This window comes from Cololabis saira, chromosome 23 (assembly GCF_033807715.1).
Source record: "Cololabis saira isolate AMF1-May2022 chromosome 23, fColSai1.1, whole genome shotgun sequence".
Classification (NCBI taxonomy): Eukaryota; Metazoa; Chordata; class Actinopteri; order Beloniformes; family Belonidae; genus Cololabis; species Cololabis saira.
This window is the reverse complement of record NC_084609.1, coordinates 35,946,930-35,969,893: the sequence shown is the minus strand read 5'-3', so window position 1 is coordinate 35,969,893 and position 22,964 is coordinate 35,946,930. Positions and strand designations below refer to the sequence as shown.

The following is a 22,964-nucleotide window of genomic DNA, read 5'->3' as shown; positions in this document are numbered from 1 at the left end:
ACAGGACATGTGGGAACTGAACCTGAGGAAGTGAGGAAACCCCCGGCTGGACGTCACAGGAAGTGCGCTGCAGTTTATTATTATTGTTAAGCTTCACATTTCAGAACTTCCTGCAGGTTTAGGCCTCAAATCCCCCAGAAATAGTATTTACGCCCTGAAGAACCTGAGAGAGGTGACTTCATCACATCAGACGCTGTGAACCGCGACCACCTGGCCACGTTTGGACCCGTCTGAGACGCACCTGGTTCAGGACCAAGTCTACGTCTCCCCTAGCGTCCCGGACGTGTACTTGCACCAAGTCGCGTCACTCACGACAGTTAATAGCGGCGACAGCTGGTTCGGTACGTAGAAACATTCATTTAGGACCCTGTAACCTCAGCTAAGCTAGCAATAGCGCAGCTAGCAATAGTGCAGCTAGCTCTGAATGTTTCCCGCCACACTCCCGCCAGACAGCTAAACACAATTTACCAGAGTAAATTCATCAGGGGAAAAATACTTTTAGAAGCACTAATTACTGGTTTTGTTCTGATTCCGGTACCTATGGTGGCCGAGACGCCATTGCTGAAAATTAAAGAAACGCTGCAATAAAAAGAAAACGCCGCTGCAAATAAAAAAAAAAAAAAAAAAACACGCAAATAAAAAAGCCACAATGGAAGTGAATTACCGGGGACTATTTTTGCTGATGCACCGGTGTTTTTATGTGAGAGGAGAAGAAAAAGACGAAGAGGACGTAAGTGAAAAGGAATAAATAAGAAGAGCGAGGAATAAGAAGAACAACGAACAAGAAAATAAGTGAAAAGGTTAGTGTTCAACGTCGCTACGTCTAATTTTTAATGTGCAACACCGGTGCATCGGCAAAAATAGTCCCCGGTAATTCACTTCCGTTGTGGCTTTTTTATTTGCGTCGGTTTCTTTATATTTGCAGCAGCGTTTCTTTTCGTTTGCAGCGTTTATTTTATTTGCTAAGCGTTTATTTTATTTGCAGCGGCGTTTTTTTCTGTTTGCAGCGTTACTTTTATTTTCAGCAATGGCGGGTCTCGGCCACTGTAGGTACCAGCATCAGAACCGTTTGATTCGGGTGAAAATAAATAATTATATACACGAAATTCATCACTGCTCTAAAAGAAGCACAGGAACACAAACGTTACACTAACGACCAGGTTAAACTACCAACTTGGTTAATTTAACGACCCGGTTACATTAATCACCCATCTACATTAACGACCCAGTCACACTAACGACTAGGGCTGCAACGATTCGTCGACCTTGTCGACAAAATTCGCTAATCAAAATTGTCGACAATGAATTCCATTGTCCACAATTGTCGCCAGACGTGTTTTTCCAATGGAGTGAGGCGTCTCACTTCAATACAATCTCTGCCGAGAGTCGCGCATGCACGATAGCGTTTGGGCGTTTTTTCAAAAGTTTGGGAGCATTTTAGTCTCGATACGGTGAATAAAAAGATTACTTGCAAGGTTTGCAAAGCCGACGTTGGTTTTTACGGGAGCACGTCAGTAATGCATTTGAAGAGAAAGCACGTCGGAGTGTTGAATGAAACGGACTGGCCTTGGTAAGATATTAAGCCTATTTTAATTTGTTAAATTAATTCGTTTAATTCGTTAACTTTGTTTATTTCATGTTATTTATTAGTGTTATTTGAGCCACTCAGTCTACTCTCATTGCTATAACCTCAATCACATAATTGATGCTGCGTGAAAGGTGAAAAAGCTTATGTGATGATTACGATGGATTTGCATCTAACGTTCAGTCAGGTGCCTATGAACTGTCAATTATCCATCAAGCTCCACAATGATCATGTTAACATTAAATCAGATAGATTTGTCTGGACATTTCTCTTGCGGGACGGGAGAAGACACTAAATCAATGCATCTCTATTATTGTGCACCGTGCAGCATGAATTCTCAGAGTTTTGCGGGAGTGGATATAAACACTGCAGGAGCAGGATGAAGAAAATAGTCCCGCTATATCAGGGCTCTAGTGCCATCTTTCTTGTGTTTATTATCATTTGCCACATAATTAAAGCAACCTCATACTAAATTAAATAAAAATTACTAATTATCCGATTAGTAGGAATAGGTGATATTTTACCGTTCACGATATACCGTCAAAAAAATTCCCCACGGTAAGAATTTGTCATCTCGCTGTAAAAAGGATAAATTCCCGTTGATGACGTTTTTGTGTAACAAACATGGTGGAAGGCGGATCTGAGAGCGAGGAGCTCGTTGTTAAACGAGGCTCCAGCTCCATTATCTGGAACTGGTTTGGATTTAAAAAGAGACGAGGAGCAAACATCATCTATTATATGCAGAGTCTGCAAAAAACAGTGAGTGCAAAGAATGGCAATACTGTTTCTTTATTTATCAGGTTGTATTTTTTTCTACTTTGTGATTTTATAAGCTGAGAAAACTTGAAGGACAAGGTACTTTAGCTGTTTGCACTGTTATCCCACTGTTTAAGCCATACAGTTTGAATAAATGTTGAACTTGTTTCATTTGGGTCATTACAGTTTTGCAGTACAGGTGTACTAATTTAATTGGTTTTTATTCATTCAATTTAATTGGTGTAGTTTAGTAGTATTTAGTATATTTTAGAGCAGTGTTTTGGCTCCAAAGACTGAATGTGGTGATAGATTTATAGTTAAAAAGGTGGAGTTGAATAGGTATTTTTTTTATCATCATTTTTATCGTTATCGGGATAAATGCCAGAAATGATCGTGATACATTTTTTAGTCCATACCGGCCATCCCTACCGATTAGTCGACTCGAATCATTTCAATAGTCGGTCACTAGTCGACTATTAAAACAGTCGTTAGTTGCAGCCCTATTCACGACCTGGTTACACTAATGACCCGGTTGTAGTAACGTCTGCGGGGTTGAAGGTGGACCGTCTTCAAGACCAGGTCAAGGAAGTCCAGGTTCCCTGTGGAGCCTTTGGGCCGGGAGGTTCTAAGGTGCCGGTTCCGGCCGCCTGGCTGAAGGCTCGGCGGATCAGCATGACGAACACAAACACAAACACAGGAAGCAGCTTTTACCTCGTTAGCTTCCGTTTCTTTAAAGCCGTCTTGCTCCTATAAAATACAAACATGTGAGTTCTTCATCAATGCGACTTCCTCGTCCACACACAGGTTCGGGTCGGACCGGTGATGGGTTCCAGAACAAGCAGAGCAGCAGCAGCGCCCCCCGGTGGTCGGTCCGGTAACATCATCAACCAAACTAAACCCAGACTGGATTCTCACCAGTCGGATCAGAATCTGGATCTTAGTTTCATTAACAACTCTTTGGAAGTCTGTGGCTCAACTCAACTCCAGGTTCTGTTAGTTCTGTGGGACTAAAATAAAAACAGACCTGTAAAAATAGCATTTAATTATAATTAGATAAACGAGAAGATAAATCTGGGTTCACTTATTTTACCTCGAAGGGATTAATTTATCGATACATTATTTGCCGACGAGGGAAATAATGGGAAAGGAGAAAGGAGGAACCGGGTCTGACCCGGTCCTGCTAGCTCGGTTCTGGTACCAGTCAGTGAGCAAGCAGCCGTCAGATGATCAGAGGATCCAGAACCGGATCTCTTCAGGTCTGAATACGACCAGGACCAACGGCAGGTTCTGGAAGCTGCTTGTGACCAACGACCAGACGGCCTGGTTCATTATTCCTGATGCTGCACTTCCAGAACAAGAGTCACACAACCAGCTATTCAACCGGCAAGTTAACCAGTCAACCCACTGCCAACTAGTTGACCAGCCGGTCAACCAGCCAGTCAACTAAACAATCAACCAGCCAGTCAACCAGCTAATCAACCAGTCAACCAGGTAATCGACCGGCTAGTCAACCGGAAACTCGACCAGTCAACCATCTAGGCAACCAGCAAGTAAACCAGCCAGTCAACGATAAATGTGGGAAATGTCGTCTTTCTAAAGTATCGGGTCTCATGCAGCTTGCGGTGTGAGGGCAGGAAGAGACAGAATTTAGCTCGAGTTATCTTGTTCTGTTTAAAATAAATTAATAAAGTTGGATGAAGTTTAATTTAATTAAAAGTTTGCCAGCTTCAAGAATTTTTATCTTCTTAGTTTAAAGGTTCAACCAGTCAACCAGCTAGTCAACCAATTGACCACTCATAACGTGCACCCGACCAGAGAGCAGCACTTCCTTGGAACGTTAGCGGCCACAGACTTCAGAGGAACTTCAGAGGAACCCCGACACCGGTCTGACCCGACAGAACACCACACATACAGTACGTCATGCTGAGAAACGTCCCGAGAACTGTTCAATCACAGTCATGCAGCCCGTCTACCCCCCCACAGATCTGTGTTCCCCCCGCCATGCCAGATCCCTCCAGGAACCAGATCTAAAACCATCTAGCAGGGGCTACGAGACAATCAGCTACTTCCTCTGTGAGCGTCCACATGCGGACGGGGACGCGGCTACAAGCTGATGGCATGCAGACATTTAGCACAGCGGGGTTAGAGTCATGCTCAGGCACATGCAACACGTTAGTAGCTGCTAGCACGCACAGCACCGCCAGACAGAGGCTAGAAACTCTGGACTTTCAAAATAAAAGCACGTGAGTGTTGAAGACGAGTCTGGTGTTGTTCTTGTCATTAAACGTCATCTTGCTGCCACAAATAAAAATCTAGCGAAGATTAGCAGCAGGGGCCCCAGAGCAGAGCCCTGTGGGACACCAGAGTCCGTTAGCATCAGGATGTTCCCAATTATTTCATTTTATGTATTTGACATGAAGCTGAGAGAATGTTACTACATTTCAGCTTCTCTTAAAAAACTCGATAAATTAAATTTAAATTAGGCCCAAATAAAATGATCTGGTTCTTTAAAACATTATTTAAGCTTGTTGATATCTATGGAGCCAAATCAAGGCCAAAAGTTTTGCTAATTTGAAAATAAAATTGTAATTGAAAAACTAAGATTTGAACCTGAAAATTCCAGTTTTGATCATTTTTTTATAGTTTAAATTTTTTTTTTTCAGTATCAGATCTTTTTTTCAGTTTCAGATCTTTTTATTTCTTATATTTTATTTTTATACTGTAATTGAAACTGTAAAAAAATAAGTTAATGATCAAAACTTGAATGTTCAGGTTCAAATCTTAGTTTTTCAATTACAATTTTATTTTCAAATTAGCAAAACTTTTGGCCTTGATTTGGCTCCATAGATATCCAGCTCATCACATCTAGAGTTCCACAAGGCTCAAATTAAAAACAAGATCTCTGGTCACATTTTAAACGGCTTTTACAGTTTTCTAACCAAACTTCTAGAAACCTGATATTTATTCACCCAAGTTCCGGGCTTCAGATTAGCATTAGCATCGTATTAAAACGTGGTTAGTGGTTAATTTTATTGTTATTGTTGTTATTGCTGGATTTTTTATTTCAGAACACTTCTGGACTGATAACTCGTGTTTATTAACAGAACTCGGGGCCGAACAGGGAGTCCCGGCGCCCCCTAGTGGCCACGGCGGTTCTGAATTAAACAATATGCCCGTTTAAGAAGTAATCGAGTTAAATCAATCACGTCTGTTGTTAGAAGGCAAGATGTGAAAACGTCTGTTAGGAAACAAAAAGACATGAAATGAAGCAGTTTTAATATAAGATTGAAGCGAAATGGAAGTTCATGTTAGCTGACGTGTCGTGGAATCGGAATAAACCTCACAGGACTAAAAACTTTTGTCTAAACATGTTTGACTTATGTTGGAGGCTTAAAAGAGCAGTTTAGCCTTGGTGCTAACATTAGCTGCCATTTTCCTTCAAACAGAACTACTTTGACTCATTTGGTTTTGGTCATAAACAAGTTCGAACTCGATTTAACGTCAGAACTTTCACTGAAATATTTGACAACTATCCTGAACGTAACTTACTACGACTAATTAACATGTAAACATTGTGACCATTTTTTATTTATTTATCTGTTAAATGTGTCTTGGTCAGAGTTTTAATCTCAATGAGGCTTTTCCTGATCAAATAAAGGTTAAATAAGAAAAATAAAATATATTTATCCTGATTTTATCCCTTATTTTATTCCATATTTGTAAATTAGAAAACGTATGGATGAGTATTAGGGCCATGCAGGAGAAAAATAAAAATAATATTTTAGAGGAGGAAGATTTTTTTTTTGTTATGCACTTCGAGAAAAAAGTCGAAATGTCGAGATTAATGTTGAAGTACAATTTCGAGAAAAAAGTAAAAGAAATACAAAAAATTTTATTTCAACATTAATCTCGACATTTCAACTTTTTTCTCGACATTTCAACTTTTTTCTCGAAGTGCACAATAAAAAAAGAATCTTAAAAAGTATTTTTTCTCCTGCATGGCTCTAATACTCTTCCGTAAAAACTGTTATTGTCAGCTCATCATGACGTACTGAAGCCGTTTTAACCCTGAACACAATGAATTATTAACGTTGCTTTTAAATAACAACAATGTTTAGGACACCGAAATAAATCCTGCTGACGGCATTTTCAGAAATTCTGTAAGTCTCAATAAAAATAATTAGACCAACTAGAACGGAGCCTTGAGGAACACCAGAGCAGCAAATATCGCTAGAGATGCAGCACGTTCATCCAGAAGAGCAGTGGCACCAGGGCGGAGCCTGGGGGGACGCCGCTGCTCCTCTGCTGATTAAACCCCAGACTCGTGTGGGTTCTGGACCGGACCGGATCCAGGACTCTGTCCCGGGTCGGTGCTGTGGGCCGTGGTTCTGCTTAGACATGCCCCCGAGGCGCAGCAGGTGCTTACTTACCACGGATTAATATAAAAAGCCAAAAGATAGTCAGTCCAGAGGCAGGATGGCAGGAGGGTAAGGAAGGCGAAGAGGCTTCTTCGCCTGAGGGGGGTCAAATAAACACAGGAATAAAAACACAAACAAGAGAAACCAAAACACAGACACCAGGGACGACAGTGGGGCGTATGGAGCCAAATCAAGGCCAAAAGTTTTGCTAATTTGAAAATAAAATTTGAACCTGAAAATTCTTTTTTACAGTTTAAATTTTTTTTTCCAGTATCAGATCTTTTTTTCAGTTTCAGAACTTTTTATTTCAGTTTCAAATCTTTTTTTCAGTTTCAGATCTTTTTTTTTTTTCAGTTTATATTTTTTTTTTTTTTCCAGTTTCAGGTCTTTTTTTTCAGTTTCAAATTTTTTTTTCAGTTTCAGACTTTTGGCCCCGATCTGGCGTGGGGGGCGTGAAACTGAAAAAAAAGATGTGAAACTGAAAAAAAAAGATCTGAAACTGAAAAAAAGATTTGAAACTGAAATAAAAAGTTCTGAAACTGAAAAAAAGATCTGATACTGAAGAAAAGAAAAAAAAATTGAAACTAAAAAATAATTTTCAGGTTCAAATTTTATTTTCAAATTAGCAAAACTTTTGGCCTTGATTTGGCTCCATAGACTCGGCGCTCCGTTAGTGACGAGGCGCAGAGTTTCAGCGCTTCACGTTAGTGATGAACAGAGTTAATGCTTCATGCAGCCGTCTCCGCTGGACAAGCGGCGCCTGTCCGCCGCCGCTCCTCAATGGCCGCTCTGTCTCTCTGAACAACCCCCGACCCACAATGCATCACTCGGCCCGGACCCCTGCCGTACGTCAGGAACAGTTCTGTGTATCGGTGGTGGTGACGTCATCGTGATGTCATCGTGATGTCATTGTGACGTCATCGTCGTTGACCCCACTGATGCAGGAACGTAAAGTGACCTCTGAAGATGAGACCTGAACTCGGGTCGAGTCGAATTTCAAGAACTTTGAGGGGCCGTCGCGTCAGCAAAAGTTACTGAGACAACATTTCCATCAAGTTGGGTTTATCAACGCGTTTTAGTTCTGAAAACTGGTCTGGAAAAACCACTAGTGACTACGGACCACTAGAGTCCAGGTCCAGATCTGCGTTTCCTCTACTGACCACTAGGGTCCAGATCCAACAGTGGAGATTTACCCTAGTGGTCTGTAGAGGACCTGCAGGTCTGGATCTGGACCCTAGTGGTCTGTAGAGGACCTGCAGGTCTGGATCTGGACCCTAGTGGTCTGTAGAGGACCTGCAGGTCTGGATCTGGACCCTAGTGGTCTGTAGAGGACCTGCAGGTCTGGATCTGGACCCTAGTGGTCTGTAGAGGACCTGCAGGTCTGGATCTGGACCCTAGTGGTCTGTAGAGGACCTGCAGGTCTGGATCTGGACCCTAGTGGTCTGTAGAGGTCCTGCAGGTCTGGATCTGGACCCTAGTGGTCTGTAGAGGAACTGCAGGTCTGGATCTGGACCCTAGTGGTCTGTAGAGGACCTGCAGGTCTGGATCTGGACCCTAGTGGTCTGTAGAGGACCTGCAGGTCTGGATCTGGACCCTAGTGGTCTGTAGAGGTCCTGCAGGTCTGGATCTGGACCCTAGTGGTCTGTAGAGGAACTGCAGGTCTGGATCTGGACCCTAGTGGTCTGTAGAGGACCTGCAGGTCTGGATCTGGACCCTAGTGGTGGAATGTTGTAACCAGGTAACCCGGTAACTCGGCCAGCCATCCTTCTTTTCCTCTGGTACTGACTTTCACTTCCAGGAGTCGGTCCAAACCTCTTCTTCCTCGTTGGTCCTCACAGAGTCGGTCCTCACAAAGCCCCGCTGTGATTGGCCTGGTATGTTATGTACCGGGGAAAACTGCGGTGGATGGCTGGGTCCCCCTGACCCGGTTCGGCCCCTGCACCAGCGGGGTCTCGCTCGTCCCTGTCAGGAGGTCAGAGGTCGCAGTCGAAGCAGAATCACAAGCGCAGCGTCACAGCGGGACTCGGATGGAGATGTGCGTCGGGTGACGGCGGGTCGCCGGTGCCGGCGGATGGAGGCGGGAACCTCCGCTGACCGTCTCTCAGCTTCACATCAACCAATCACACACCACTGAACCGGACCCTCCAGCCACGCCCCCCTCAGAGGCTTTTACTTTGAAGGATCAATGACAGGGAGTCGCTTTTAATACTCTAAACTCCAGAAGAGACAACGTACGGAAGAGTATAGGGGCCAGGCAGGAGAAAAATTTAAATAATATTTTAGAGGAGGAGAATGTTGAAGTACAATTTCGAGAAAAAAGTCGAAATGTCGAGAAAAAAGTCAAAATTTCGTGGATAAAGTTGAAATGTTGAAAAAAAGGGCGAAATTTCGACATTATTCTTGAAATTGTATTTCAACATTAATCTCGAAAAAAGTCGAAATGTCGAGAAAATAGTCGAAATGTCGAGATTAATGTTGAAGTACAATTTTGAGAAAAAAGTCGAAATGTCAAGAAAAAAGGCAAAATTTCGACTTTATTCACAAAATTTCGACTTTATTCACAAAATTGTATTGCAACCTAATCTCGACATTTTTGACTTTTTTCTCGAAGAGCAGAATAAAAAAAAATCTTCCCCTTTCAAATATCTTTTCTCCTGCATGGCCCTGATACTCTTCAGTAACATCGTGCTGTTTAATGGGAGATTAGGATGGATTCTGAGCCCCCAGCCAACTCACGGCGTCATCGCCACGGCGACGCGCTGCTTCAAGGGCCACAGACGTGGAAATAGATGTGTGTTTGCGTCTCTGACCTTTATTATGGAGGGAAACAGCAGAAACAACGGGGGGGGGGGGGGGGGGGGGCGGGCGCGCGGGTCTGAGGTCGTACCAGTTGTAGGGAAGCTTCCCGTCTCGGTCGAAGGAGGCGAAGTTCACGAACGTCTCTGCGCCACATTCTCTGAAACACACGACATGGCAGTGAGAACCGAGGAAGAGATTCAGGACTCAGCAGAAAAAAGAGGAAGAGAGAAAACTGATCATCTGCTCGTTCAACGAGTGTAATGTCGGTTAAACGGGAAAAATGTCATTATTTATGAAAGATTTATCTCACAAAACAACCTGCAGGAAATGTTTCATGATCTAAAATTTAAGAAAATCAAAGGAAATTCTGACACAATAGAAGTTGAATAAAAATGTAAAAGTCAAGATTAAGCATTTTAGACAAAAAATAAAACATTAAAAAAATGAAAACATATTTTTCTACCAAAAAAAAACATTTAAAAGATAAATATACAATAAAAAAAAAGAAAAACGATTACAAAAAAGTTAGAAACTTCTGCCAAAAAACCTGAAAAAATATAAATAATATATAAAAAAAAAAAAAATAATATATATATATATATATATATATATATATATATATATATATATATATATATATACATATACACACACAACTATAACTAAAATTGTACATTTGGGGAGGAATTAACTGAAAAACAAACTCAGCTTCAGAGAACAAGAATAAATAAATAAAGAGAAGTAACAATAGTGCAGAACAGCATAAAAACAGCTGCTATCACCATGGCAACACCTCGATGAGGGATGGAACCGCTGCTGCGGCCATTTAGCTTGTCAAGAAGAAGAAAAACACTTCCTCTTAGTTGAGACAGAAAAGTCAAATCAGGACATTTTACAAGTTTTATTCCTTAACTGATGTTTTGCTGTTTTATTCAAATCGACTTGAAACATAAACATTGTTTTGTCCAAATTCATTTTTACTTTCACTTTTGAGTTTTTCTTCAATTCCTCCAAGTTTAAGCTGATGGAGCAGATCGGTCCAGACCGGTTCAGACCCGGTTCAGACCCAAATATGACAAAATATGACAAGCTAAGATTCCAAAGAAATGTTTTAAATCTATTTGTCGATGATGCAGTAGTGTCTGACAGAATAAGGGTTTCTCTCTGCATGAAACAGATGTTGAACATCTGCCGGTACAGAATCAAATGAACACGTTGTTTAAACTTTCAGCCGACTTTAGAGCCGGTACCTGGTCATCTGTTTTAAATTTTAAACCACTTTAAACTGTTACCTGGTAATCTGTTTAAACTTTAAACCACCGTTAAAACCGGTACCTGGTCATCTGTTTTAAATTTAAACCACTTTAGACCGGTTACCTGGTCACCTGGTCACCTGGTTACCTGGTCATCTTACCTGGTCATCTGCAGGTGCTTCTTCCGCAGGACCAGCAGGAACAGGACCAGTAGGCTGATCAGCAGGACGCTGAGGACGGCCAGAGCCGAGATGGCGGCGACGCTCGGGTTCATCTCCCTGGCTGCAGAGGGACGGAGGGACAGAGAGATGGAGAGATGGAGAGATCAAACTGGACCCGGGAGGACGGTCTGAGATCTGCTGGACCTGCCGGCCCCCCGAGTTTCTGCACATGATGCTAATGTTAGCTAGTCTGCTAATCCTCCTTCCACATGTCCTAGGATGCGTCCGAAATCACATACTTCCACCCTAATGAGTATGCAAAATGAGTATGCAAGATTTTTTTGTGCGTCTGAAACATTAGAACGTACTCAATAGTAGCTCTATCCATACTCATTCCGGAGAATTCTTTTAGTGTGGATTGATGGACACTAGCCGAGCAGAAATGTCCCACAATGCAATTCAGCGGCGTTTGGTTGCTAAGTGATACATATATGTCATAAGTATAATATTAAGTATAATAATAATATTATATAATATTAATATTATAATTGTTTGTATATAATAATATTATATAATGTCATCTTATTTCGGCCAGAATAAACGGGAAAGAGCGGAGCGGTGCGCTGCTGCTGCTACTGTGACACGTCACTTCCTCCCAACGACTAATATTTACTCAAAAGTGTGCCGAACTTAAGTATACTTTTTAGTACATACTGTTTAGTATGGCATTTCGGAAGCACCGCTAGTCTTCATGTCCTCAGGAAACAGGACTGCCTGACTCCGCCCCCTTAAACCAGCTGCTATGAACTGTTTCCATGAAACATACGTTTGACAAGAACCCAGGAACTAAAGCGTTTACTTCACAACTTCCTGCAGGGACTTTCACAATAAAGGAGGTTCAGGTGAGACATAAAGTTTAGTTTAGTCTCCTGAAGCGTTCTCAGGTGATCAGACCCATCAGATCCACCAGACCCAGAACCACCAGATCCAGATCCAGATCCACCTACCGACGGTGCTGACGGAGATGTGCGCGGGCCTGCTGGCCTTGCTGTAGCTGAAGCTGGTGACGCTGCAGTTGTAGCGGGTCGCCGGCGCCAGACCGGACACGGTCAGAACCTGGGAGGTGGAGGTGAGCGGCTCGCGGGCCTGTGGGGGGGGACAGGAAACACACATGTAACAGCCTCACAGACGACCTCTGACCCCTGACCTCAACTTAACCTCCTGGGCTGCTGGTACCGACCCACAACAGTTCTGTCCCAGAAGGAATCACACATTTAACCGAGATGTTGAAGGAAACCAGACAAACGTGAGGAAACGGTTTTAGAAAGTTCTGCAGAACCCCCGCCGCCACTTCTACCGGCCCGCCCTCTTCGGGTCGCCCCGTAACCCTGGATTCACACTGAAAGCGTCACGGGCGTCATAGGCAGCCGGCTGCCATTCATTTTCTATGAAAACGCGCGTTTAGAGGCAGCGAGGCAGCGGGAGCAGCGCAGATTGTACTTTCATGTACACAAACGTACACTCATTCACATGCGTAAAGGAGCAGGGGCCTCATTTATAAAAGAGTGCGTAGGATTCATACTAAAAGTGCACGTAAAGCCAAAAGCCGAAAATGGCGGGCGCACAAAAAAAATCCGGATTTATAAAACCGTGTGCACGCACACTTGCACGCAATGTTCGCTTTATAAATCACAGTCCAGCTGGAAGGTTGCGCGGGTGAATTCACCTCATATCCCGCCCTCTACACACCCGCTTCATACCATAAATGGGCAGCAAAGTAGTATTTGCACATGAATGAGCCTGCTGAGCATGCGCAGCGGCTTCCTGCAGTCTGTTTCTGCTGTGTGTCAGGATGAATGAGACGTGTCGAGCCACCGTGCCACTAAATTTCACGGAGACAGATTGAAATGTTGTGGATGAGGTGAGGCCAGGAAAACCACATTATTTGGTGGTCACAGTAAAAGTATAAATAGTATATAAATAGTATAAAATAAAGAGAGTGAGTGGCACGTCGTTGCTGCGCTAAACGCCGTGAGTGCCACGGCGCAATTTCCACTGGGGACAGGGGGGGTATGCCCCCCCCCACTTTTCAAAATCATGTTTATGTCCCCCCCACTTTTTACAGTTTAAAAACTAACGGTAGGCTCAGCCTGTAATTGCAAATCATCAAGACACCCTGTGCGAAGACGATGCGAAAACTGCACGGCAGCCACGCTCCCCCTCCTCCTCTCCTGTCTCCCCTCAGTGCTGCTCAAGGCTGATTTATGGTTCCGCGTCACACCAACGCAGAGCCTACGGCGTAGGGTACGCGGCCCGCGCACTGTACAGCACGCTGAGCTTCAAACACAGAGGGACACGATCAGCGCTATTATATTAGTCTGATATGTGATGACATTAAGAGTATGACATGAATCTATATTCATTTCACCACCTCACCGCCTGCGTCGCCAGTTCCCCATATCTTAAGACTGTTCCTACGGGAGGGTCAGGGTTGGCGTAAAGATACGGAGATTTTTCGGTTAGTTTTTTCTTTTTAAATCCCAACCTTTGCGTAGAAGGTGGCGTGCGCATCTTTCAAGCCCTGTTTTGTGCGCAAGCGAGCTTTATGAATGAGGCCCCAGAACTGTGCACTAACAACTTATTTTATCAGGAATTAATATATTTAATCCAGCAAACTGACATTTTTGCTGATTTGACTGCCGTTTTTACCTGAACTGTTCATGTTAAACACGTAACTGATGGTTGAGGAGCTGGATGGTCCGAACAATTTTACACCTCACATCGATCCAACGCAAAATAATTAAAAACCATGCTTATTAATTACAAAACACAGTTTAAACATCAAGACCAAATCCGCTCCGACCCGGTGAGTCAGTGTTCACCACGGACAGACTGCAGCTTCACCGGGACCAACGGCTCCCCGATGGTTACTGTTGATCCGCGGACCAAACTTGTTAAGGAGCATCAAACTCACTCTTATCTATGCGGAAATAACGCTAAAATATAAAGAAGGTTTCCCAAAGTGTGATCCATGGTGAAATATATGCACTTTGTTCCCTCCAGTTCGGCAGTGCAGTTTTAGCCCCGCCCACTGCAGGCGTCGGCAGTACAGCAGCTTTCAGTGTGAATCCACCAAACAGCGCAATGCGAGAATCAAAAATCAGGAGATTTTTGACGCTTTCAGTGTGAATGCAGGGCAACTCCGGTTCTACCGGCCCGCCCTCTCCGGGTCGCCCCGTAGCTCCGGCGCCGCCCTGGGTTCTGACAGACAGCTGCCGTAGCAACAGTAACTAGGGAGGAGGTGAGGTCACACACTCGCAGCTGAAGAGGAACCGAGAACTTTAGAGGACGACGTCACCATGGAAACGAGAGTCAAAGACCAACGGACGCATTTACTTCACTTTTCCTTTTGTTTTTCTCTTAAATAATAAATTATCGTTCCGTCTTTTCCTCCACGTTTAACTAAAGAAATGAAGAAGTTTTAATTAAAGAAATAAATACATAAAGTTTAAATTAAATAAACCAGTTTAAATTAAAGAAATAAACCAGTTTAAATTAAAGAAATAAACAAGTTTAAATTAAAGAAATAAACAAGTTTAAATTAAAGAAATAAACCAGTTTAAATTAAAGAAATAAACAAGTTTAAATTAAAGAAATAAACAAGTTTAAATTAAAGAAATGAGTTTAAATTAAAGAAATAAACAAGTTTAAATTAAAGAAATAAACAAGTTTAAATTAAAGAAATAAACAAGTTTAAATTAAAGAAATGAGTTTAAATTAAAGAAATAAACAAGTTTAAATTAAAGAAATGAGTTTAAATTAAAGAAATAAACAAGTTTAAATTAAAGAAATAAACAAGTTTAAATTAAAGAAATAAACAAGTTTAAATTAAAGAAATAAACGAGTTTAAATTAAAGAAATAAATGAGTTTAAATTAAAGAAATGAAGAAGTTTATATTTAAAAAAAAGAAGTTTAAATTAAAGAAATAAACCCTGTTTAAATTAAAGAAATAAACAAGTTTAAATTAAAGAAATAAATTAGTTTAAATTAAAGAAATAAACAAGTTTAAATCAAAGAAATAAATGAGTTTAAATCAAAGAAATAAACAAGTTTAAATTAAAGAAATGAGTTTAAATCAAAGAAATAAACAAGTTTAAATCAAAGAAATAAACAAGTTTAAATTAAAGAAAATAAACCAGTTTAAATTAAAGAAATAAACCAGTTTAAATTAAAGAAATAAACCAGTTTAAATCAAAGAAATAAACAAGTTTAAATTAAAGAAATAAACAAGTTTAAATTAAAGAAATAAACCAGTTTAAATTAAAGAAATAAACAAGTTTAAATTAAAGAAATAAACAAGTTTAAATTAAAGAAATAAATGAGTTTAAATTAAAGAAATAAAGTTTACAGCCTGTTGAATCAGAGCAGCCGGACCTGTACAGGTGAGTCTGCAGCCGGACTCCGTTTCCACGGCAACGCTGAAACGTTGTTTCCATGGCAGCTGCAGAGAAACACAGAAGCAGCATCGTCTCCCGGACCTCCGGCGGCTGCTCGGGGTCCGGTTTACCCATCATGCTTGGGGGGATTCGGTTCCGGCTGGAGACTCGGACCCAAACGTTTGTCTTCCATCTTTATCTATTAAAAACGTTACACGACACCTGACGAGCCGCGGCCCGGGTTAGAGACCAGGTTCTGTCCCGGTTCTGTCCCGGTCCTGGCCCGTGTTCTTACCTGGAGCTCCTTGCCGCCGCGGCCCGGTCTGCAGAGCACCTGGAAGTGGTCGGCCACGCCGTCCTCGCTCCACAGCAGCGTGACGGACGAGGGCGTGGCGTTGACGGCGTACAGCGCCCTGGGCGGAGCCGGGTCTGGGGGGGGAGAACCGGGTCGTTAGAGACGGGTCTTCAGAGGAGAACCGGACCTGAGACTGGCAGCCCAGCGGCGCCGCCAGCTGACGAGTAGGAAGCTGAAACCTCAGCACGCCTGAGAAGAGGAAGTCCCCGAGGCTGCCGGGGCTTCTGGGAGGAAGACGGTTGGGGGGGGGGGGTTCTGAGTTCTGCTGAGTCATGCTGAGTTCTGCTTGGGGGGGGGGGGGGGGGGTCTGGTTCCGCCCCCCTCCCTCCAACCGGGCCAACTGGACCAGATCAGGCGCCATCAGCTGTCAATCAACCACCTCTTTCATGAATAAATTAGAATAATAGTTGCTGCAATCAGTTCTGCTGAGTTCTGGTTCTACTGGGTTCTACTGAGTTCTGCTGAGTTTTACTGAGGCCCCGTTTACACGTAGCAAAAAACGGTGGAGTTTTCATGCGTTTTGGTCGTTCGTTTACACGAAAACGAAGCTCAAAGTCACCAAAAACGATAATTTCTGAAAACTCCGGCCAAAGTGGAGATTTGCAAAAACTCCGTCTCCACGTTTGCTTGTAAACAAAGGGAAACGGACATTGACACCGTGTCCTAACTGCATGCGACGCGAGCGAGCGTCAGCGTCAAAAACAATTCCATTGCTTTATTTTTTATTGCACTGTCCATACTGGTTGCGAGCGGCGCAGCGCGATGCGGCGTGCCGTTTTGAGCTGGACTTTTGTCGGACGTCCTGTTTCTATTTTCTTCCTGTTGCTCGCGTTGAGAGCCGGTTGAAAGCGCTGTAGGAAACAGTCATTTCAATACAAGAACCCCAATAAAGTGGCAGCTGGCTGGAGGGAGATCGCCAGGGAGCTGGAAGGTCGTCACCGTCTCCATCACCAGCGGTTTCCAAAATCCAACTCAGCCTGGATCATTTCTCGTGTCCTCTGCATTTTCCCACATCCAAGTAATGATCTGACATGCTGACATGTTTGCTGCATTTAACACCGCACGCCGCTCACTCCACGCTGTTCACTGTTTGATTGCGTCACCACACGCCGTTATTAATTGTTCGTTTTTTTCCCCACTTACAGGACCTTTTTCTCTCCCTCCCGATGTTCCGGGACCTATATAATAATAGGATAGTATTTCTTTCTGTCACTTTATTGAGGTTTTTGTAGTGAAATGAGGAGGTATCATAGTGCTGGGCGGTATACCGGTTCATACCGAATACCGGTGTTTATTTTTCTTATGATATGAATTTTTCATATACCGCAATACCGGTGAGTAGCGCACACAACGTTGGGAACGCCGCGCGGCGCGGCGGAACGTAGCGCCGCTGGACTTTGTTTGTGAGAGCCGGCAGGGAAAAGTCAACAGTGCTGCGTGTCCGCGTGTAACTTAAATCTACCATGGCCACAGCGTTAGGGCTCGGCCAAGTGAGGCTTTATAAATATATGGGCTTTATAAATGTATTAAATATATGAGCGCGGAGTCGGCGAGGAGCTGCGCGCGGCGCTGAGCACGAGCCGGGCGCACAGTGAGTCGCGCTGTGAAGCCTGATTTATGGTTCTGCATTAAATCGACGCAGAGCTTTCGCCGCTGGGATTTTTGAGTTATTTATGAAGAAGTTCTGAGTTCCCTTTGAGCAGTACTCGAGTTGAGGGGGGATGAGGGGTGATGTGATGGCATCCCCCCCTGAAATTAAAACGGTCCAAATCATCCCCCCTGTAAAACTGCCATCCCCCCTTTCCATCCCTTATGTCATTTCATCAATGAATGTGGTTTTACTGCTATTTCAACATTTAGAGTCATCACCAGAAAAATAACACCAGAAAAATAACTTATTTGACAATTTTCACCTTGAAATTTCACTTGAAATAAGTAGGAAAATCTGCCAGTTGGACAAGATTTATCTTCTTATTACAAGCAAAAAAATCTTGTTCCACTGGCAGATTTTTCTACTTATTTCAAGTGAAAATCTACTTGAAAACAGACTGATTTATTGCTTGTGTAGTTGAAAAAATACATGAGAACAGAACCTTGAAAAAAATAATCGCATTGTAAACGGCATCATTTTGTGAGGCCATGCAAATCTGTATTTACACTACTGTGGACATTAATGTTTTGCTACAATATTTCGTCCTCATTACAGTAAAATAGGCCATTCTAAGTCAATTTACTGCAGCAATTCCTTTCCAAATCATTAGAAAATGTGGTTAACACCCAGTTGTGCATGAAAAAAAAAATACCGTGATATACCGTGAAACCGATATAATTTTGAAAAATACCGTGATATACATTTTTGGTCATACCGCCCAGCACTAAGATAACGCCTCATTTCAAATAACTGGATCAGCCTCATCCATGACCGTTTCCTACAGCGCTTTAACCGGCTTTCAATGCGAGCGGCAGGAAGAAAATAGAAGAACATTTAAATATCACAATATCAAGCCTGTTTTCTGTTAAGAAAGTACAAACGTAGGAAGATTACAAGTAATCACCCATCTTTTACTTGTCTCTTTACTCTTTTAGGAGTTATTTTAGGAGTTTCTTTCAGGAGCGCACGGGCGGGTAGTGCGGTGAATAAAGGCTGATTTATGGTTATGCGTAAAATCGACGGCGTAGGTTACGCAGCGACGCGCACAGTTTGGTGCGTGTCGCCGCGTAACCTACGCCGTAGGGTCTGCGTTGGTGTAACGTGGAACCATAACTCAGCCTTTTAAAAAGCGAGTTTCAGCTGTCAATCAAAAAAAGTGGGGCCCATAACACGTTCAGTGTGGACAGAGAGCGTCCGATGCCACACAGTGCGACACGATAGTCGGACGCTCGCGTGCAGTTAGGACAAGCTGTTAAGCTTCAGAACGTCACATTATGCGTCAGAAACGTCACCAGCGTCATGTGTGCGACCTGTGTTTACAATTTGTTTGGCCACCGTCAATATTTTCTTGTATTTTACCTGTTTTATATTCTAAAGTCACACTTAAAAGTAACTCCACTTCTCTGTCACTCCAAACCAAAGACTCTCGTTCATCTTGGAAGTAACTGGAAGTTACTCGTGTCATTTGTTGATGTTTTTTTCCAGGATTCTGATTGGCTAGCATGACTTTATCTTCTCGTTACACTGCCCCCTGCAGGTGTGGCTGCTCATAGCACCTTAACAGATATTTATGCAGGTTTGTGTAAATGATGGTATTTTTCAAAACGTAGAGGGGGAAATATCTGTTTTTGTAAATACCCGGCTATGTGTAAACGTGGCCTGAGTTTAACTGAGTTTTACTGAGTCATGCTGAGTTCTGCTGAGTTTTGCAGAACCGGACCGTTGTTGGTTCCAGCTGTGAAGCGTTTATTAACACGGAGGTGAAGAGTCTTTAGTTCCTCTGGTGGTCAGAGGAGGAACTGCAGCGTCTTCTTCTACTGTGTGTGTGAATATGTGTGTTTGTGTGTGAATATGTGTGTGTATAGAGGGTCTGCATTGATGTCACTTTCCCACTGGATCACGCCCCCTTACTGGCACTGAGTGGCAAAAATGGCTAGTTATTAGTAGTTACTAAATTAAAGGCAGTTGGACTTGACAGTGACCCGTATCCCAAGAACCAGTGGTCCATGGACATTAATATTTGGCCACGAATCCAGTTTCCTGGTCTTTATTTGTACTTAATTTCTACGCCGGGGAAATACACAAAGCTTTGTTTTTTTTTGCCCCTTATTTTATTGTATTATATTTTTCCCCTCCCCATATGAACAGCAACTTCAGTGATTTGCCCCCTTTAAGGCAAACAAAAGTCTTGACGCTTGGTCCTACTTCAAGGCAGGATTTGTTGCAGAAGTTAAAGTAATGAGGACACCGAACTTTATGATTTGACCGTTTAACGTTAGCTACCCAAAAATCCAACATTACCTGATACAAAATGGGAACCACAAATCCACGTTTCGGTGCCTGGAATCCAGTTGTTTCTCCGAATTGCAGCGACCCATTTGTCTCTCTTAAGCTTATTTTTTGTCAGTCTGTAAAACAATAACTCCCATTTCTTGCTAAATCTATGAGTACAGTCGATCGCACAACAGCTCTTTCCCATTTTAGATGTTTTCCAGTTGCTCAAACTGAAAGTTTACGCTGACACTCAGTCTTTCTGACACTCAGTCTTTCTGACACTCAGTCTTTCTGACACTCAGTCTTTCTGACACTCAGTCTTTCTGACACTCAGTCTTTCTGACACTCAGTCTTTCTGCCACTCAGTGGACTAAACCCGCTGTGAAGTCTCATCTGTGACGTCCTGAACATTCCCTCCATATATGTGTGTGTGTGTCTCACCCAGCTTGATGATGTTGGGTGTTGACATGTTCCTGCTCCGTTCTGTACAGGCCGTCACCGTCAGGTTGTAGATGTCTCCAGGGGGGAGGGGGAGGCTGGCCCTCATCAGGTTCCTGGTCACCTACACACACAAGTTTATGATTACATAATTTCAGTAAACATGCCCTCTTTAACTATTATTAAGCATGGATGGGAGGAAGAGCTTGGCTTTGACATTTGGGATGCAGCCTTAGATTGTGTAAACTCTTCTTTCCTATGTTTATGCTACAGTATTATCCAGTTCAAAGTGTTGCACCGCTTACATTATTGTAAGACTGCCCTATCAAAACCCCTGTGTGACAGATGCAACATTCTTCCTGCTACGTTATACCACATGTTCCGTTGTTGCCCTGAACTAGATGGTTCTGGTCCTCTTTTTTTTTTAATTTATATTCTAAATTATTCAACAAAACTGTTACTCCCTGTCCCTTTCTCACCTTTTTTGAGTCTCCATTTTTTTTTTTGCATCCAAACACTTTTTTTCTTTGATTGAAAATATATTTTTTGATTGAAGCAATCTTTTTTTCAATGTAATAATTATGACACAAATCTATCTTCATAGGGTTCTGGGAGGGTCCAGTACCGGTCCAACACTGACCCAGACCCGGGCGGTTGGACTCACGTTGATGGAGTAGCTCTTGTCGGTTCTCCTCCGGCCGACCGCCGTCACCTGCCAGTGCAGGATCCTGGAGTGCGTCAGGTCGCTGAACAGCTCGCCGTAGTCCCAGACCACCAGCAGCAGGCCCTGGACGTAGTCCACCGAGGAGATGTGGGGGGCCTCTGGAGCTGGGGGGGGCAGAACCGGGTTAGAACCAGAGACCCCCCCAGAGGACAACCATAGAACCAATCACAGGCAGGGGCCGAGAAATATAATATAGAAAAATATCTGCTAACAAACGACAGATAAAGATACTTTTCTGACACTAAAATCAGTTTAAATTTAAAAAATTTAATTTTGTAAATTTTGAAAACACTAATAAAGCTGTAAATGTTGTGTGTAAGAATTCCAATTAAATTAAATAAATACATTTAAAATTAAATTTAAAATGAGGTAAAAGGCTGTTAATAACAGTCTTCTTTTCAAAAAAATAAATAAATAAAATAATAATAATAATAATAATAATAATAAATAAATAAAATAATAATAATAATAATAATAATAATAATAATAATTAAAAATACAATGTAAAAACAAACAAAAACAAAAATGAACACAGCAATGACGTGGATGTAAACTAACTAAAGGTTCTGATGGCGGAGGTTTCCGTAAACCAGGGGTGGCCATCCCACGGCTCGCGAGCCGCATGCGGCTCTTTGCCTGGTGTCATGCGGCTCTGTTGTTGCTGCCTTGAAGCGGAATGATATGCTGTGATAAGGCGTTAGAATAGAAGCCGTGGTATATGCTCGTTATACCACAGTTAACAACCGATCAGATTGTAGGATTTCACCTTTCCGTTTTCTAATGGTATTTTTATGTCTCAGAGAGAGCAGGGAGTGAGGGATCATGGGTAGTTGATGTGTACGATGTGGCTCTTTGCAGTAACTCAGGAACCAATTATGGCTCTTAGCCTCTGACTGGTTGGCTCCCCCTGCCGTAGACGAAGTCTCTGACCAGAACCGGCGCCGGGCCTCACCTGTCACGAAGCCAACGGTGGAGCCGTCGCAGCAGCTGAGCGGCGGGTCGCCCCACGTCACCATGGAAACGCGGAAGCTGTAGTACCAGGCGGGCAGCAGGTCGGTGACTCTCTGAGGAGAAAGAGAGAGGCGGTGAGCAGGGGGCGGGGCCACAGGGACGGGGGTGCGGGGCCACGGCGGTGCGGCGTCATGGCGCCGCGGCTAGCCGCCGCCCGGCGCACAGGCCTCACCACGGAGGTGATGACGGAGGCGGTGGCGGCGATCTCGTAGTAGGTGGTCCACTCCGACGCCAGCGTGACGGGGTTGAAGAAGAAGGTCTGCAGGACGTACTTCCGGAACGACACGCGGTACGGACGCCGCCAGCTCAGGATGATGACCGTCGGGCCCAGCGGGTACACCGTTAACTCCTCCACACCTGTGGGCTCTGACCAGAGGTGTCTTCAGTATTCACATTCATTACTCAGGTAGAAGTATAGATACTAGAGTTTAAAAATACTCCTGTAGAAGTTGAAGTATAAACTCAAGTTTTTTACTCAAGTAAAAGTATAAAAGTACTGGTTTCAAAACTACTTAAAGTATAAAAGTAAAAGTAATGTAAGGGGGAAAAAAGCCATTAAGGACAAAAGCCATTGAAAATGAATGTATCTTAGTATAATGCAAATATATTAAAGAAGCTATCTTATAAAAGGGTGTGCACTTTGGAATAGCATCCCACCCTCGGTAAGGGAGTGCTCTAATTTCACCACATTTAAGAAACACTTGAAGATGTGGTTAAGAGGCAACCAAACCTGTGATCATGCATAATTCAGATTGGGCTTGTCTGGGGTATGTAGACATGGGTATGGATATGTGTGTGTAGGTGTATGTATATATATGTGTGTATATGTGTGTGTGTACGTACTGTACATGCGTATGTGTGTATATATATGTGTATATATACATATGTATATATTAAATACAATTAGTGGAGATACGGTAGAGCAATGTGCAATTTGATTATGCACTTTATATTAACGACGGGTTTTGTGCAATATGTATACTCCATTTTGGTTCCCGTGCAATATAATTTATCTCCTCGCACTAAGCACTTTAAAATATAAACACAACATATATCCACTATAACTGTACTCTACTGTTTAGACTCGTTTACACACTGGTCG

At 42.9% G+C, this 22,964-nt stretch overlaps 1 protein-coding gene across 3 annotated transcripts in view; it reads right to left on the bottom strand.

The window, feature by feature from the left end:
* The window catches only part of LOC133424023 (receptor-type tyrosine-protein phosphatase O-like), an 81,701-nt gene that overhangs the window by 23,298 nt on the left and 35,439 nt on the right, over positions 1–22,964 (bottom strand). Inside the window, exons 9-18 of one of the 3 annotated variants that reach the window (XM_061714392.1) lie at positions 22,035–22,228; positions 21,804–21,915; positions 20,792–20,955; positions 20,131–20,251; positions 15,705–15,838; positions 11,980–12,118; positions 10,973–11,093; positions 9,647–9,715; positions 6,772–6,855; positions 3,053–3,088 (exon numbers count right to left, since the gene is read on the bottom strand). In XM_061714392.1, coding sequence (XP_061570376.1) covers positions 3,053–3,088; positions 6,772–6,855; positions 9,647–9,715; positions 10,973–11,093; positions 11,980–12,118; positions 15,705–15,838; positions 20,131–20,251; positions 20,792–20,955; positions 21,804–21,915; positions 22,035–22,228 — 1,174 coding nt within the window. The remainder of the gene's footprint in view (positions 1–3,052; positions 3,089–6,771; positions 6,856–9,646; positions 9,716–10,972; positions 11,094–11,979; positions 12,119–15,704; positions 15,839–20,130; positions 20,252–20,791; positions 20,956–21,803; positions 21,916–22,034; positions 22,229–22,964) is intronic. The other 2 variants (XM_061714393.1, XM_061714394.1) reach the window with 2 other exon arrangements.